We start from the raw sequence: 16,683 nt of genomic DNA, 5'->3' as shown, positions 1-16,683 counted from the left end.
TAAGGATCTTTCATTGAGATACTTTTTGCAATTTGATTTCAATTTTCACTTACAACTCTCGATTTGTAGAATGTTCCGTCAGGTAGCTCGATCCCTGTCGAACTCGTCCAAGTCGCTCGGCGGTCGAAGCTGGAAGGACATGCAGACCACCAACACTCCTCAATTCTGGAAGAAAGTCATCAACGCTAACGAAGTCAACGCCCGGTTCGTAGGAGATGACATGATCGAGGAGCCAGCTCTCAAGGAATCCGGAAAGGTTGACTTTACCATGCCTCTTCTGGGAAAAGAAAAGACGTATACTTCTCCACGAAAAACTTACACTGAAATCACCGGTAATTCGATATTATCTAGCTCACATTAAACCCTTTTTCTAGGCATCGAGGTCGAATACGAGCCCATCCCCAAGATCCAGGCCTTCCAGAAGCGAATTCTTAAAGTTCTTGAAGATATGCCAGAAGACTACATTTACCGAACAACCGTCACCGAAATGATCAACGAACAAGCTGAGCTCGTCGATCGACTTTCTGGCGATCTTGACGCTCTTGAGGATGCCCTCGGCGAGCAGGTCGAGATGTATCTTAGAAGCTTGAAGAGAGAGCTCAGATGTGCACGAAACCTCGCTGAGGATCAGGTACGAACATTTCTGAATGAAAAGAAATTTTTCAAATCTTCAGCCATGGGGAGATCTCTTCGCCCCTGCCCCAGCTGATCAGTGGAAATGGCCCATCTAAGCTGCTTTCTTCGAAGTCGTATTTATTAAACTTAAAATTCTGAAAATTCAAATACAAATGAAATAAAAATCATAAGGGATTTATGTGTCTTATCTATCAATAGTTTTTCTGTTCTCGTTGGTCTCATGATTGGTTTTCAATCATTCCGGTCGGTGATGATCCGTTAGATGACGAGTCAGAACTGTCACGAAGCTGCTCGGGGTGCCAACCCTGGGTAGTTATCGGGTCAGAACATTTGATGAAAATGTACGAGGCATTTGTCTGAGGCCACGCAAAAAATTACAAAAAATCTTTAAAATAGAATGCTCAAGAATTTCTCGCTACTGTCAAAGTCGGTCAGGTTGCTTAATGTATCTAAATCGCGAATGCAATTCTTTGGCAAGAAGATCAATGTTAAATTCATCGATCGACGTGGAGAAATCGTCGAAGTAAAGGCTCGACCTGGCGATTCTATTCTTGACACAGTGATAGACAATGAAATCGAAACGGAAGGCTATGGGATTTGTGGAGGAGGAATCGCGTGTTCGACGTGTCATGTCATTCTTGAAGACGGTGTTTTTGATAAGACGCTAGAAGAAGATCCATGGGGAGAAGAAGAATGTGATATGTTGGATAATGCGCCGAATGTAACTGACTTGTAAGTGGAGGCCATAATTCCGTGAGAAAATAGAGCTATTGATAATTTATTTTCACTTCACCAGTTCGTGAGGATGATTAAAAAACCCAAGCTTTACCAGAATCAGACGCTACTCGATTAATTTTGACTAGATTGAATGCTGATAAATAGGACGGTATATGAACTCTACCTTTCCTCTAATAAAGAGGAAACCGACATGCGTGGATATAAGTATCTATATCTACAAAGGACCCTAAGGGGTTCCCTCTTCCTAAATCAAATTTAAAATCTTTTAGCTCGCGTCTGGGATGTTGCGTGCATTTCACAAAAGAACTCGATGGAATAACGATAACAATTCCAGAAGGTCAAGACATGCGATAAAATTTCCCTCTGAATTCTGAAAACTATTTAATTGAATACTGATACTAAGTAACGATAAGAAATATCTCTATCTAACCTCCTGGTTTCTTTCCAGATTGTAACGCTCATGTGGCTGGACGATCTGTTCCCTGGAGAGTGGAAGTTTTCCATGGCCGTTGTCCCTATCTTTCTGCTTTGTATTGCTCCTACTGAAGCTTCTTATGAGTTCCCTGCCTATCGAATGTACCAATACGAGTATCAAAGCGCGGATATCACTGATCGCGAAGCTTTTGGATCTACCGGTGCAGTTGTTTCTTTTGAGGGTCGAGCTCCTGATGCTAAGGTGTGATATTTCAGACCAAGTCTGTTTCTTATCTATTTTATTAAAGCAAATCACCCGCAAAAACGTCGTCATTAACCTCCTCGACATCACCTCCGAGCAGTCATTCAAGTCACTCCTCGACAAGAACCCAGGATCCGTCCTCATAATCCTGCCGGACTTCATGAGAACGGAAGACTTTCGAAACGTGACCAAGAAGACCCTTGATCAGCTCGCTGATGCTGAACAAGCGCTTTTGGACTTTCCAATTACACAAATTCCTATTTACTTTTCATACGAAACTGCAGAGTTGAAGCAAATTCAAGACGAGCTCAAGGATCTCTCGGATTTGACCGGTGCTTCCGCGATTCTTCATGCAGGATCATCGGTTCTTCATCAGTTTTCTGTCACAGGAAAGCAGCCAGAACTTCTTAAGGTACTCGCGTCCGTAGACTTTGGCTTAGAACTCATCTAGACACGACTTGATGCTATTGAATCACGCCTTGATGGAATCTCTGGGTCTCCAACCATTCTTGTAACCACGAAGATGGATGCGTTTGCGTCTTCTTTCGCTCTCGCTCGTGGAGCTAACTCTGCCGGATCTGGGCTTGGTGTTACTCTTGAAATCGCAAGATCTCTTTCGATGCTTTTCATCGACGACTCCACTCGACCGCAATACAAGTAAAAATATTTTGTCCATCTTGATGACCAATAAATTATTCTAGCGTATTATTCGCAATCATGCCCGCTGATAGTATCAACTTTGTCTCCACCAAGAACTGGCTCGACGCAAAGGACAAAAATGAAAACTCCGGAAATTTGAAAAACATCCATCTTGCTATTTGTCTCGATGCTTTGGGATCTTCTTCTGAAGGTGTTTTGTCAATAGCCCCGAATTTTTACTCTCGCCTTTAGGAAAAATCTATGCGCATGTTTCGAAGCCCCCAGCTGAAGGGACTCTCGGTGCCAAGTTCTACAAGTCTCTTCAAGCCGCTGCTTCTGCTAACGGACTTGAACTAGAGCTCGTTCACAAGAAAATTAATATTCAAGAAGAAGCACGAAAATGGCAGCATGAGCGATTTGCATTCAAGAAGGTATGGATGAATTTCCTCAACTGTCTCTTACTATCATTAAAAGGTTCCATCGATCACTCTTTCTACAATTTCCGACCCAGAATCGTCCGCTCGACGATCTCTTGCTGATTTCTCAAGCAGAATCAACAAACAAGAATATGCAACTGTTACCAAGACCATCGGAGCTGGTCTTTTGAATACTCTCTACCAGGACAAGGTACCTCTTTTTCATTTCCCGCAGCCAATTCTGATAAATCTTAGGCAATTACTCATGGAATCGAAGTGAACGGAGATGCTGCTTTTGCCTGGGTTGAGAACCTTTCCGCTACTCAAAGATCTGCTGGAAACTTTACCAAACGATCTTTCAATGATATCAAAAAGGTATGAAAAGGAAACTAAAAAGAAGCCCAATCTTTACATAATAAATAATTTAAAGCACATGGATACTTTCACCAGCAATGTCGAGCTCGTCAACGTCGGTCAGGGCATCGATCTTTACAATACTCACGAAGGTAAGCACAAACAACACTTTCCAAATAACATCATTGAAATTTCAGTCGTCATGTCACAGTTCTTGGTGCGGCCACCTATCTTCGACCTCTACCTCGGCTCCATCGTCGGCCTCTGGTTGGGTCTCATCTATCTGCTGATCACCAACTTTACCGAAATTATTGCCTGCCTTAAACCTATTCTTTCACGTCCCGATGTCGTCAAGCGCAAAAAGATTAACTAGCTACAATTACGCATTTTCTTCAATCATTCCCCCTGTCTGTGTGGCATCAGAAAACAGTCCTAGAATAATTAACAATTGTTACTTCTTGATTTATTAATTTATTATCAAGTGTTCTTCAAAAAAGAGGAAATAAATCGTGTGCATAAAAGCTACCTTCATCTTATGACTTCAATTAAGCATGGTAGATGAGAAAATTGCGGCTCTAGCGGCAGAGTATGAAAAAGCAAGAAAACAGAATATTCAGTTGAGAGAGGCTCTCAAAGCAAAAGACAGGTACCTTGAAGAAAGGCTTCAAAAATTAACAAACGTCTCAGACGGATTCAAGAGCTAGAATCAAAGTCAGCCGGTGGCGATGCTTCCGGCCTTCGCAAAGAAATCCTCTCTCTTCGATCAGAACTAGACTCTCACCTCTTTGAACACAACAAGCAGATCTCCGATTTAAACGGACAAATCGACAGGCTAAAGCATGAAAATGCCGAACTTCTGGAAAAGCAAAAAGAGCCGCCAGAGACTTTCGAACTGGCGATTCAAACTGAGAATTTATTCGAAGAAGATGACCAGGCGGAGATTAAACGGTTGCAAGGTGTTAATGTAGAGCTCTCAGCGGAGATTGCGGAATTGAGGAAGAAGCATGAAGCGGAAATCAGCGCGATAATGGTAAGAAATTAATTTTTGAATTTGAATTCACTGAAATGCTTTGAATTTAAATTATCATTTCAGCTTTCAAAAACGCTCTCGAATAAAAATCCGGTCAGCTTGCCTCAAGAACTGAAGATCATCGACGAGTCCGACTTAGGCACGGTGAAAAACTGGTCCGAAAACAATGTCTACGGCGTGGAGACCTTCTATCAAATTAGAATCAATAACTTGATCGAAACAATTCAACATATGCTCGCATCAACATCTCTCAGCAGGTTTGCTCGTTTTCTTGGAGACAAGTAAAGTTGTCGAACCCACATCAGTGAAACAAACTTATGTAAAAGTGTGCCATTGGTTCGGGGTTGAGCGTCATTTTGGGAACCTCAACTCACAGCAGGACACCGAATGAACCTGACATTTTTTTGAAGCACCGTCAAAGATTGATGATTAGGGACTCCTTGAACTGCTTGTCTGATAGTATTATCTATTTTTATGGTTCATTTTTGTTTCCTATAACTATTTTTATGTTTTAGGGCTGAAATGAATGCAAGTTGCAACCGACTACAACACACCGAACAACAGCGTCTCTCTGGAATCAATCAGCTACGAGAGGAACAAGAAACAAGGAGAAAACTCGAACAAGAGCTCGATACCACGAGAAAAGGATACGAGGCTCAGTTGAATACGATGACAGAAGAGCTGGCGCAGTATTTAAACAAAGGTCTGCTTTCAGTTTTTATTCATTACGATCAGCCATTTTCAGCCGATGGCCTAAACGGGACATCAGAAGTTGCGACAAACGAAAAGAAGAAACGTGGATTCGGCGCGTTCTTCTCCAAAAGTTCAACATAAGAAATCTCTCATTCATTTTCAACCTTCTCCCCGTGCGTGATTCTTCATCTAGGTTCAACAAAATCGCCCGAAACCAAGATCGGGTTTTATCGGGTTTTTTAGTAGGTCGGAAAAATCGGATCGGGTTTTGTTGGATTTTATCGGGTTTTTGTCGGGTCGGAAATCGGGTTTTTATCGGGTTTTTTGTCGGATTTTTGTCGGGTTTCCTACAAGCAAAAATTAAAAAAAATGAAGTGAAAAGAAGGTCAAAAACTCATCTTGAGCGGATTTTTTCAACAATTTTCGAGGATCATTTATAATAATATTTAGATTTTTGTACATTTTCCCATTGTGCATCTCCTAGTACGATAAAAACGCCTGGTCGAATACGGTAGAATAGAGAATAAATAATCCCACCCCTGTTTATATGTTTAGAAAGCTTAGACATTGCTGAGTTGCAGTTTAGGGGGTTAGGCCTTGCCGAGGTCACATGACCTCAAATAACCCATGGGGTTGAAAACAGGGCCGACTATTTTCCCCGGCGCCGAATTTTGCCCGATTGTCCGACTTTGCCCGATTTTAACCTCGTAAAATCTAGCCCTGCGCCGCCCGATTTGCCCGCCCGCCCGATTCTTGCCCGACTTGCCCGGTCCCAACGTTCCACCCTGGTTGAAAATAGTTGGAGTACTAAAGCCTTCAAGCTCAGGCGTTCTCTGAAATTCCTCGCCGAATTTCATTCTCTCAATTGACAGAAGATTATCTTTGGTAAGATTAATGTGAATGTGCATTTTGAGTAAAAAAGGGCAAGGGAGGCTATTTAGACCGACTGTGATTGGCTGAAAAGGCAAGAAAAACCCGACGAAATTCCGACAAAAACCCGATCCTACGTCGGGTTTTGAAATTTTCAGGATCGGGTTTTGTAGGGTGAAAAAAAACCCGACAAAACCCGATAAATATCCGATCCGATATCGGGTTTTCCGGGCATCGGATTTCGATTTGTTGAACCTAGTTCTTCATCATTCTTTACCTGTTATTATTTTTACTCTTCTGCCGATCTGAAATGAAAGCTTTCAGCTACCTACATAATCTTTCAACAAAAAGATACTGCGTCTAGCGAGCCTGGAATCTGGACTGTTCTTGCGTCTATTCAAGTTTCTGCTTGTAGCATCCGAAATATCTATTTTAAACAATGTGCAATTATTCATTTAAAATCAGTTCCATCTCAACCATTTTTGTAGAATGGGATTGATAAAAGTCTGTCTCAAAAACGCCACAACAGCTCTAGTTGGATATTCTGTCATCTCTGCATCGCAAGAGGCTCAAATATGGCAAAGCATTGACCAACAAGACCCGATCTTCAAAATCGTCAAACGCCCGATTTACTGTGGCATTTCATTTTCCTGCCTTACTCTTCTCTTTTCCGGGAATCCGATAAAAAGTATTCTTTTTGGCTTTTGGTTCGGCGCATTTTCAGCTGTGCTCGGATACAATGAAGTGAAAAAGCTAGAATCAAAGGGCGCGTTTTTCTCTGCTTTCGGGCACAAGCCGCTTACGGCTGATGAGCAACGAGAATTTCTAGTGAAACAAGAGGAAGATGTTAGAAACGCGATCCGCGAACATTCTGACGGAGAGCTTGAATCGACGGATATCTCGAAGCAAATGGATAAATATGTTCAATCTAAAAAAGACTCTTAAATTCATTTATCGATCCATCTCTTATTCTAGTGTCTTTAGAATGAGAATAGCATGGAAGGAGTGAGTTTGATAAATCCCGACGGGAACATCCTCTTCGTCAGATCATCCCACGGCCGTTCAGTAGCAACCACACAACTACTGACAATCTGGAGCTCTGTTCTCTTCAGTCAATCGGAGGCAGAGTTAGATCCAATTAGTTGCATTACTGATTCGTTGAGGATTTATATCTTGAAAAGAAAAACCCACACAGGTAGTAGTCTTCCAAAAAGCTTAAAAAGAACATTTGTAATTAGTTATTTGCTGGTTCGACAAAAACGTAAATGAATATTACGCACATCGCTTGACTGATTATGCGGACAAGATAATCCTCCTCCTCCTTGGCCAAGATGACCTGGTAGAGATTGCTGATCCTCGTCTGAAAAAAGATATTCGCCTAGCCTACCCTCTTCTCGACGGCCTCATTTGCCAAATCGACGAAGTTCCAGTTTGGCTCATCACTGACTTCCCCGTTTACTCCCTTTCTTTCTCAAAGCTTCCTGAAATCCAAAAACAGATCGACTTCTGGTCTGATCGTCTTGAAACCCCATATGTCGCGATTGTCCAAGACAATGAAATCATTTCAATGAAGTCTGATTTTGGGGAGCAGTTGGATTACATCGAGATAAACATTATTGCTTATTGTGCGAGTGTTTACTCTGATAAAGCGCTCGTTGAACTCCCTGTTTATTTATATAAACTTGCTCCAGACAACGCTTATCGTCTTATTCTCATTAAACTCTTTGGAAATACCTCCATGGTCGCTCTTTGCGGTAGCGTTACGAATTTAACAACAAGTAAGGGTTATTCTCTCTTTCAATAGCTCAAGATTTGTAGTAAAATTTACACCACACGATATTTCCCAACTCGAGCCACTGAGAAATTTCGTCAAAGGTCCCAAGGGCCTTCCGCCAGGTCTCATTGGAACTTTGATTCAAGATGAGGCGATAATGAAGACGATGCTTTACATTCGTCCTACTAAATGTATTATTATCAATTTGAAACTCGGTTTAACTTGTTGATAGCTTCGCTAATGGAAAACGAATTGACAGAGGACGAAATAAAGCTCAATTTGATGAGCGTCTTTCGTGATACTAAAACGCAAAATCCTACACATTCCGAATTTTACTCTGCTAGAAAGCAATACAAATGTAAGCCTTCATCAATCACCCATCGATCCAAACTTCTTTCAAGCATACGTACTAAAGCAAGACAACCGCCACATTGTGTTCTTATTCTCCGCCGAAGTGCCTATTTACGCTCTCCAACAACTGGCCAACAAAGCTGCCCCTATTTTCGAATAGTTTCTCATATTTTCATTTGTTCTTATTATTGAAGTTTCCTTTTCTTAATTATTATATTTCTTCTTTCTTCAAAAAATAACTCATCCCTGCTTCAATTAGATAAAAATCATGTCGGGCCCATCGCAAGCTGATAGTGCGGCTGCTCAACAGCAGGAACTTCTCCACATGTCATATAGAGAGGTAAGCTTTACTCTTCTCTCTGGTCTTCATTAAGTTTTAATTTCAGCCATTTCTCGCCGCGCAACTAAATGCCAATAATGTTCTTGATTATTTCTCGAACATTGCCAATCCTTTCTACGATCGGCAGTGCAATAATGAGCAGTTGCGGATGCAGGGTAGGTCGTTAGACTCGCTCGTCAACATGCCGGGAATTGAATACACCCTGCATCATTACCAAGAGCCAGTTTTATACATTATCCAGGTATCGTATTGACAAAAAGAGTCGAAATCTCTATCAATATTAGAAACGAAGAAGAACGATCACAGACAGTGGTCAGCAACTAGAACCCCTGGCTTACTACCATATCATTTGCGGCACTGTGTATATGGCTCCAGATCTGGCTTCCGTTCTGAACTCCCGCCTCGCCACTGCTCTCGACCGCGTTCACAACGCCTTCAAAAAGTGCCAAAAAGCTTCCAACTTCGACCCCGACAAAGGCTACTCATGGAATTGGGGAGATGGCGACAAGACAAAAGAGCAACAGGCAAAGGAAAAAGAGGACGAATATCATCGACAGCGCCAAAAAGTGGCAACACCGTTTCAGAGGAATAGAGTCGACATTCTTCTTGGGAAAATGCAGCGAACTCATCCGCATATATTCTTCCAACCGGCGCCTAATAAAGAGCCAATCGAAGTAAGAATGCTCGAATTGATCAAAAATAACGAGTTTAGCTTCATCACCCGAAAGTCGAAGCAAAACCGACTCCTCGTCCTACAGGTCGAAAAATCAAAAATGAAGCTGACCTTGGCCCCGCTGCAAAGCGCGCAAGAACGCAATAATCTCCTTCTTTTCTTTTTCCCTGCTGCAACTGCCAGAAAATTGAAGCTGCAAAAACAGCTGCCTCAATAAAAAAATTTCCCAAAAACAACCGAAATCCGTGAAATCACGCCAGAAAAACGTGTTGATCAATATCTATTCTCAATATTCAACGTGGCAGACGGTGTTTTCAACGGTAGAACTCACTTTCATCATTTCAGAAAATGAGCATTTTTGACCAACTTGATAATGGCCCTGTATCAGAGATCGATATCCCCGCTGAATTCGATTCAAGAGACATTGCAGGATGGCTATGGAGAATGCCGATCGTTCTCAAGAAAGATTATATAACAGGTTGTCCAAAACAATAGGCTTAAAACTAATTGATGATAAAGGAAACCTGTTATCGACCGTTATGGATGTCCTCCAAAACCTTGCGCCTATCCATTATCCTCCAAAGCTGATTGAGGAGTTCATCGTCTGTCTCGGATCGAAAGTCACCGAGAAAAACTCGCTGGAAGATCGCGTAGCGGTAGCGCGTTTCATAACCTGGTTGATGGACTCGAAGGACTTCTACAGACGAACTGAGAACTTTGCCTCGCTCGAGACGCTAATCATCTGGGCCTGCGAAAATTTGACCTTGAGTGCGTCCAGCTCAATTTTGCTTGGTCTGCTGAGTTCTGTCACCCAACTCAGTCCTGCTTATGTTCCGATGGTTCAGGAGAAACTGACGAAATCTGCGAGGCAGTTTTTGCTTGAAGTGGTGCAGAGAAAAGAGAGTCGGGAGAACATGACGCTGAAGCTGCAATCTATTCGTTTGATCTCCAATCTTGCCACCGTTTCTACCAGCTCGCAGACGTCTCAATTCGTCTCTAGTTTTATGAAGAGCGAAGATAACCGTCGATATGCCCGCGATCTCGTAAGAAACGAACTGAAAGTGAACACAGGGGGAGTTGATGGTCTAAACGCTGCCTGCTTTTACATTTACAGGGAGTGCATTCGAGACGAACATGCTTTCCTTCTGTATGAAGCTGAAGCGACAAGCAGTGAGAGCATAATTGCTTTGAGTCTCCGAATGATCAGCAATCAATCCGAGTTCGATTCAAATAAAATCTCTCTTGTGCTAAAGCTTCTCTACCATCTTACAAAACTATCGAAATCCCTTTCTGATCTGATTGGGAAGCAGATTTCAATGATCGAAGAAGACGCTGGCGAGATTTCCCCACGAAGCTGGGCGATGATCAGAAAGTGCCCGCTGAAGCACGCTGCCCTTCCTATCTGGGCTGGTCGTCTATGTCTTCACTACTGGTCCGAAAACGGCACAAGCGTTGCAGACATTCCCGATCTTTTACCAAGCGTCCAGAACGAACTTGGGATGATCTTGAATGTAATTGGAAAGACCGGCCATGTGAATGCAATCTTCCTCTATCAGAAGATATTCATTCTCTCCGAAATTCTTCAGCTGGCTTCTCCTGTTGAAAGTTCTACTCAATTCGAGAACGATGCGGACCCGATTTTAGGTACGAATCATTCATTTTTTCGATTGCAAACATTTTCTTTCAGAAATCCTGCACGAAATCGTTAATTTAAAGCTAGAAGGTAGCTTTGTCGCGAAAGGCTTTTGTGGACTGGCTGCTTGGCTTAATTATCCGCCAAAAGAGCTGAACATTCACCTCCAAAAATACCTCCGTCATCTGGTCTTTTGTAAAGACGACAAAGACAACGCTCTATTTGGAGTTAAAGTTCTTCGCAGATTTAATGAATCTACCATCGAGACGACTGACTTCATCTGCATCGCGGACAGCGCGCATGGGTCAAGTGCTAGAAACATGCCCGAATGTACGCCTCACAAATTAAAGCGATCATTCAGCGAAATGTCCACAGAATGCGAGGATGATAAAGAAAATGTAAGCAACAGTTCCAAGAAATCTCGTGATTCAGGACATAAGTGGAACTCAATGATTGAAGACGAATATAAACGACAGATTCGGTAACTTCCCAAAAATATTTTTATTTTAACAAAAGAATTTAAGAGGGCTAGAACTGCTGTTAGAACAGGAGAGAAACTCGAGAAGGGGCCTCGAAGAATACATTTCGAACATGTCCAATTCTGATCGGTGGTGGCAAAAGAACATCATCGACCTGAGCAGCGACAACCAGGCCCTGATTCAACAAGGTAAATTGGACTCTTTGTGATACGTGTTCATAATAATTTTAGTCGAAAGCTCTTCAGCCAAAATCGAGGAGTACAAAGCGAAGACTGCGAAGTATCAGCGAGAGCTTAAAAATCAAAGAAACGAGGCTACGGACTTGCGAACGAAGCTCCAGGCGGCCGAGTCTAAAGTCTATTCTTGTAAGTCACAATTTATTTGTCTGCTCTGACGAAGCAATTCTAGTGACAAACGAGATAGCCGACAACCGAAAGAACGCCAATGAAGCAATGGCGAATTTGCAGCGTCTTTTCGGCGGCAAAAAATAATTCACCAACTTAGCACATTTACAAACTGCCATTTCTTTCACATTCCCAGAAATATTTATTTCACTATTTTGGCAATCAAAATAAAATATTAAAAAAACGTCATTCAGAAATCAGAAATGGACTTGAAAGTTCAGCGACTTTCTCGAATAGACGAAGGGATAGAGAAAATAGAAAGCCTTCATCTCTTGCCCGATGTGTTGTCTCTTAATCTTCATGCAAATCAAATCGAAACTATCTCAGGACTAGATCGTCTCACCCATCTTGTCGAGCTTGATATTTCTGCGAATTCGATCGAAAAGGTCTCTGGCTTGGAATCCCTCGTTTGTTTAAAAATTCTCAACCTGTCGAGCAACTCCATCGGAGAAATTTCACCGCAGGAAATGGCCTCGCTAGTATCGTTGAGGCACCTGAACTTGAGTTACAATATGCTCATGTCTTTGGGGTTTCTACCAGCGTTTGCGAACAAAGAATCGTCACTGCAAGAGCTTTTCTTACACGGAAATCAGATTTCGCATGTTCAATCAACCTGCCAAATGCTCGATTGCACAAAAACTTTAGAAAGAATCACGATCGCGGATAACCCTATCACCTCTTCTGCCGAAACAATCTTCGCCAGCTGCCCTCATATAATCTCAATCGACGGAGTAAGTCGAGATGGCCGCGCTCTACCTCCACTTGTTTTTTCTGACAGCCAACCATCCAGAAATCCACAAACTTCTCAAAATCCGACTCCAAGGAATCAAAATCCTTGGGTACAAGAAGAAATAAAGAAACCAATGACAGCAGATGATTTCGGCCTGATGGCTCAAAAGATGCTGGAGCAGGCGCAGACTAGGATTCTTGCGGAATCAGCGGCTAGAGAGCAGGAACAAACAAATTCAAAGATTGATAGGCTCGAAAAGCAACTGCAAAAACTCATTAATCAAAATAAACAAGCTCCACTGCCATCAGGTACGATCTTATAATCAAATATCAGCTGAATGGGTTCATTATAGCTTCTGCCGGAAGAAAACCTCGACCTCCAACAAACAGTGCACATTCTAAGTGCTCAAAATGCGCAAACGCTATGAAAGAAATGCGCCAGATGGCGACCAGTTTCGAGCAACAAACCAACACACTCCAAGAAGAAATACTCAAGATGAAAAACGAAGCTTTTGCATTGCAGAGACTAACAGAAGACCAACAGCTGGACATCAATCAGAAAACGTCGCAGCTCCAAACTGCCCTAGACGGTCTGGTCAAGTTCAAAGATCTTGCAAAAGCGGAACGGGAGAAAAATGAGTCGCACGAGCAAACTCTTGCACGGACGTTGAAAGAGTTCAGCAACGAAAAACGCGCTATGAAAAATTTACAGGAAGAGTTGAACAAGCTAAAGCATCACAACGAAAAACAAGCAGAGGAGAATCGTAATCTTTCGATAGCTAATGAAAAGCTTGTATCAGAGGCTTCGGCGATGCAATCAAAATATGTTGCGCTAGAAAAAGAACTCAAACTAGCGCAAGAAAAATTGTCAGTTAGCATTCATCCAGACTCGCCAGAGATGCAAAACTACGTCAAAGATAAACTCCAAGTCGCAGTGAAATATATGGAAGAGTACAAAACCGACGCAAAGAAACGATACTCCGCCCTCGAACAAGAGTTTAGAGAAGCGCTGAAAATTGAAGACAACGAGAAGAACAAACTCAGGGAGAAAATCGACAAGCTCAAGGAGGAACATGCTGAATTGAGAATCAACCAAGAAAGGTTGTTTTTCTCGGAGAAAAAGGCGAAGGACACCGTTGATATGGTCGCATCCGGCGCTAAAGAGTTGAAAGCGAGAAACTCCGAGTTAGAAGACAAAATTGACCGGCTTGTTGACGCAGTTAGAAAAGCGAAAGAGCTTGCAGATCAAAGATACAGAGATGAGCAAAGAAGCAAACTGGCTCTTCAGGAATCGCAGAAAACGAAGGCGAAGCTAATTGCGACATTGACGGAGCAAGAGGGAATCGTCAACGGACTCAAAGCAGAGCGGGAGCAGTGGTCGAAAGGGCTAGCATCGCAAACCTCCGATTTGGCGAAAGAAAAGGGCAATTTAATCGCGGAAAACGATGCATTGAAGCAAAAACTAGCAATAGAGGTACACATTCGAAAAAACTCTTTTGAAACGATTTCTAGGCGCAAAATGAGAAAAAGCTCAAAATCAAAGAAAAAGAACTCGATTCCGCGCAGCAACAAATTCAAGATCTCAAAGCCAAACTCGACCAAAAACGAAAACAAGCGTTTGAAATGCAAGCAGAATGCGACTCGCAAATCAAGCACTTGGAAAAAGCGGAACGAAGACTTGCTCGCGGAGAAGCCGATCGAGAGCATTTATTAGGTACCTTTATCCCCAAATATACCAGTAATATAAAACCCGTTTTAGAAGAAAAAGAGAAGTTTTACGCGCAGAAAAAGGCCAACGAAGAAAAGTGGCGTGAGCGAACGATCGTTATCGAAAATCTTGAGGAGAAACTCGCGCATTTTTCAGTTCAAAAGCAACAAAAAGAGAACGAATTAAACTGCGAAATCGCCGAAAAAGACAAAATCATCAACGAGCTACAAAGTGAAATCGGCGAAAAAGAGAAATCATTTACAGGTACGCGGCGCAGCATCATTTGAATTTTCTTCTCTTTTAGAGCTGGAAGCAAAGCTAAAAACAGTGATCCACTTTGAAGAGGACAACCGAAAACTGGCCCGTTTGGTTCGAGCTCAAGCCTTGAAGATAAAACAAGTCGAGGACGAACTCCGAGACCTCCTCCGTGACCGAGAAAATGACCGACTCTCGTTACAGAAGAAGTTCCAGGACTTTGCAAAAAACCTCGCCAAATGATACTTTATTATTATTATTTTTCTACTGTTTTAACTTAAAAATATTTTTTCATTTTTCGAAATGAAATGTCACATTTCTCCTTTTCAGATTAAAATGAGTCTTGAAGAATACCAGGAAAAACTGGCCAAGGCAGAAAATGAGCTCAAGGACTCGAGATCAAACTGCGAACAAGCAGCGCTATTTGGCAAACAGCTTCTGGGCGAAAACGGTCGATTGAAGGAGCAACTTGCATCGGCCAACGAGATCCTGGCAAAAGAGCGAAAGCGGTGTCAAGATCTCTTGGCAGAAACCGTTGATGTCGAGGAGAGATGCGAGCGAGATTTCGCAGAACAAAAAGACATCTTGACTGCAGAAAAGGAGAGTTTAAAGAAACAGCTGATTGCGAAGCAAACTGAAGCTACTTCTTTGAGGCAAGAACTCTTAATTTTACTGTTTTTAAAAACTCCGAATTTCAGGTCTCAAAATGAAGAGTCCCAAAATAAGCTCGTAGAAAAAGACAACGAAATCAAAAGCCTCCGCGAAAAGATCCAAGAGTCTCAGAAAGCGACAGAGAAGACCGGAATGATCGAAGAGGAAGAGTACAAGAAGAAGATATCGGCAATAGAAGAGAAAGTGATAGAATATGAGACGCAGGCGCGATCGATGATGAGCTCGCTCGAAATGGCAAGGAAGAAAATGGACGAAGATCAAAAGCAGACGAAGGAGTTGACGGAGCAAAATCAACAGCTTGTCATTTCTAACGACGAAAAATCCGAAACTATTGATAAGGTACCGTTTTCTTTCGACGACCGCATTTTTATGATAAAAATTAGCTGCAAGAGAGAGTCAACGATCTGGAATTCGAAGTTCAAGAACTCAAAGCTGCTGCGTCAAATTCTCAAACTGCTCCAGAAGCGCTTGGCCAGGGAAACTCATTGTTCAACGAAGTCGAGGATCAGCGACAACTTACTGCGCAAAAGTTGAGAGACCTCGAAGAAAAGTAAGATTATTCTGAATGCCCGTAAGCATTATTTGTGTAGCTACAAGGGAAAGATCGAAAACTTTGACGCTCTGGAGAAGAAAGTCAAAGAACTGACAAGGTTCAAGATTACGGCCGAAAAAGAGCTAAGAACCAAGCGTTTCACAGAGGCTAGCAACAAGCGTCTTAGCGAAGAGAATAAAGAGCTCACTGTAGCGAGAAATCTGGCTGTTGAACAAGCTGAATATTATAAGGTATTTTTTCATCAAAACTGTTAGACTGAATAATTTATTAGGGCTTACAAAAGGCAACGGAAAGTGACAACGCATCTGATCCGAGCCAGCACCGCATCAGACTGAACCAGAAAGAAGCGGAAATACGAAATCTGAACTCTCGGATCCACACAATTATGCTTGACAAGATCGGCCTCTCCGACAAGATTAAGGATCTCAACAACCAGCTCAAATTTGTTGAGGAGAAAAATGCGAATTTAGAGCTCCGACTTTCGAAAAATCAATTTCTGGTAAGCGACAGAAATCAACGTTTGATATACTTGATGTTTAGATACCGAAGAAAGTCCTCAAAAGCCCCTTGCAGCTCAGAAACCAGTCAACAAGGAAATAAAGGTCGAAAACATCCAAAAAGAGGCCGGGATGAAAACTGAGCGTAAATTCTCAAACGCAGAATCGGAGCAAAAGTTCAAGGAAAACGCAGCTGTGGAAGAGAAGCTCGAAGAAATCGCCGACAATTTCAGCCGCGACTGCAAACAACAATGATTCACTACCAGACTACTGTTCACTACCAAAAACAACTGTGCATACTAAATTTTCACCACTCACTTTTGAACATTCCAACACAGCCATAAACAAAAGACTATTTCTCTAAAAAATCGCATGAGAAATTTTTGTCCAAAAGGCATTTTTTCTCCTTCAACTTGGCTTCAATTTAAATTGGAACATCAATAACTCAGCAGGAAATACCACAAGTCTTCAAGAATATAATGATGACCTCTAGGATAATTACAGGGCAAATTTTACGCTCGTCATGCAAGAGCACAGCTTCCAAACGCTTAAATATCTATCAG

The 16,683-nt window shown here is 42.2% G+C and overlaps 8 protein-coding genes across 8 annotated transcripts; all 8 read left to right on the top strand.

Annotated features, from left to right (window-relative positions):
• Positions 1-72: 72 nt before the first annotated feature.
• On the top strand, positions 73-810 carry LOC145699867 (NADH dehydrogenase [ubiquinone] 1 alpha subcomplex subunit 5-like). Its single transcript, XM_081777119.1, has 3 exons — positions 73-332; positions 375-631; positions 675-810. Exons 1-3 carry the CDS (start codon positions 140-142, stop codon positions 729-731), a joined length of 507 nt encoding a protein of 168 aa, XP_081633245.1. The 5' UTR covers positions 73-139; the 3' UTR covers positions 732-810.
• Positions 811-1,025: 215 nt separating this feature from the next.
• LOC145699868 (adrenodoxin-like) lies at positions 1,026-1,805 on the top strand. Its single transcript, XM_081777121.1, has 2 exons — positions 1,026-1,368; positions 1,644-1,805. Exons 1-2 carry the CDS (start codon positions 1,034-1,036, stop codon positions 1,726-1,728), a joined length of 420 nt encoding a protein of 139 aa, XP_081633247.1. The 5' UTR covers positions 1,026-1,033; the 3' UTR covers positions 1,729-1,805.
• Positions 1,806-1,822: 17 nt separating this feature from the next.
• LOC145699866 (BOS complex subunit NCLN-like) lies at positions 1,823-3,984 on the top strand. The gene is made up of 9 exons (XM_081777118.1): positions 1,823-2,050; positions 2,097-2,462; positions 2,502-2,707; positions 2,752-2,900; positions 2,942-3,120; positions 3,164-3,316; positions 3,361-3,480; positions 3,536-3,611; positions 3,657-3,984. The coding sequence occupies exons 1-9, from the start codon at positions 1,835-1,837 to the stop codon at positions 3,830-3,832; spliced, it is 1,641 nt and encodes a 546-aa protein (XP_081633244.1). The 5' UTR covers positions 1,823-1,834; the 3' UTR covers positions 3,833-3,984.
• Positions 3,985-4,002: 18 nt separating this feature from the next.
• Positions 4,003-7,004, top strand: LOC145699863 (uncharacterized). Its single transcript, XM_081777116.1, has 6 exons — positions 4,003-4,105; positions 4,147-4,489; positions 4,553-4,746; positions 5,005-5,192; positions 5,235-5,372; positions 6,321-7,004. The coding sequence occupies exons 1-5, from the start codon at positions 4,011-4,013 to the stop codon at positions 5,321-5,323; spliced, it is 909 nt and encodes a 302-aa protein (XP_081633242.1). The 5' UTR covers positions 4,003-4,010; the 3' UTR covers positions 5,324-5,372; positions 6,321-7,004.
• Positions 7,005-7,017: 13 nt separating this feature from the next.
• On the top strand, positions 7,018-8,398 carry LOC145699862 (protein fuzzy homolog). Its single transcript, XM_081777115.1, has 5 exons — positions 7,018-7,247; positions 7,291-7,830; positions 7,871-8,017; positions 8,059-8,184; positions 8,228-8,398. Exons 1-5 carry the CDS (start codon positions 7,049-7,051, stop codon positions 8,335-8,337), a joined length of 1,122 nt encoding a protein of 373 aa, XP_081633241.1. The 5' UTR covers positions 7,018-7,048; the 3' UTR covers positions 8,338-8,398.
• A 9-nt stretch (positions 8,399-8,407) lies between these two features.
• On the top strand, positions 8,408-9,434 carry LOC145699865 (mediator of RNA polymerase II transcription subunit 6-like). Its single transcript, XM_081777117.1, has 4 exons — positions 8,408-8,517; positions 8,564-8,758; positions 8,802-9,191; positions 9,230-9,434. The coding sequence occupies exons 1-4, from the start codon at positions 8,446-8,448 to the stop codon at positions 9,335-9,337; spliced, it is 765 nt and encodes a 254-aa protein (XP_081633243.1). The 5' UTR covers positions 8,408-8,445; the 3' UTR covers positions 9,338-9,434.
• Positions 9,435-9,491: 57 nt separating this feature from the next.
• Positions 9,492-11,879, top strand: LOC145699861 (uncharacterized). Its single transcript, XM_081777114.1, has 6 exons — positions 9,492-9,668; positions 9,710-10,834; positions 10,878-11,304; positions 11,348-11,490; positions 11,533-11,667; positions 11,711-11,879. Exons 1-6 carry the CDS (start codon positions 9,539-9,541, stop codon positions 11,791-11,793), a joined length of 2,043 nt encoding a protein of 680 aa, XP_081633240.1. The 5' UTR covers positions 9,492-9,538; the 3' UTR covers positions 11,794-11,879.
• An 18-nt stretch (positions 11,880-11,897) lies between these two features.
• Positions 11,898-16,468, top strand: LOC145698153 (uncharacterized). The gene is made up of 11 exons (XM_081775356.1): positions 11,898-12,744; positions 12,789-13,909; positions 13,948-14,149; positions 14,195-14,407; positions 14,448-14,638; positions 14,678-15,051; positions 15,097-15,409; positions 15,454-15,620; positions 15,661-15,853; positions 15,895-16,101; positions 16,142-16,468. Exons 1-11 carry the CDS (start codon positions 11,910-11,912, stop codon positions 16,145-16,147), a joined length of 3,822 nt encoding a protein of 1,273 aa, XP_081631482.1. The 5' UTR covers positions 11,898-11,909; the 3' UTR covers positions 16,148-16,468.
• Positions 16,469-16,683: the final 215 nt, after the last annotated feature.

This window comes from Oikopleura dioica, chromosome 2 (genome assembly GCF_907165135.1).
Source record: "Oikopleura dioica chromosome 2, OKI2018_I68_1.0, whole genome shotgun sequence".
In the NCBI taxonomy this organism is placed as follows: Eukaryota; Metazoa; Chordata; class Appendicularia; order Copelata; family Oikopleuridae; genus Oikopleura; species Oikopleura dioica.
This window is presented reverse-complemented; position numbering and strand designations above follow the sequence as displayed.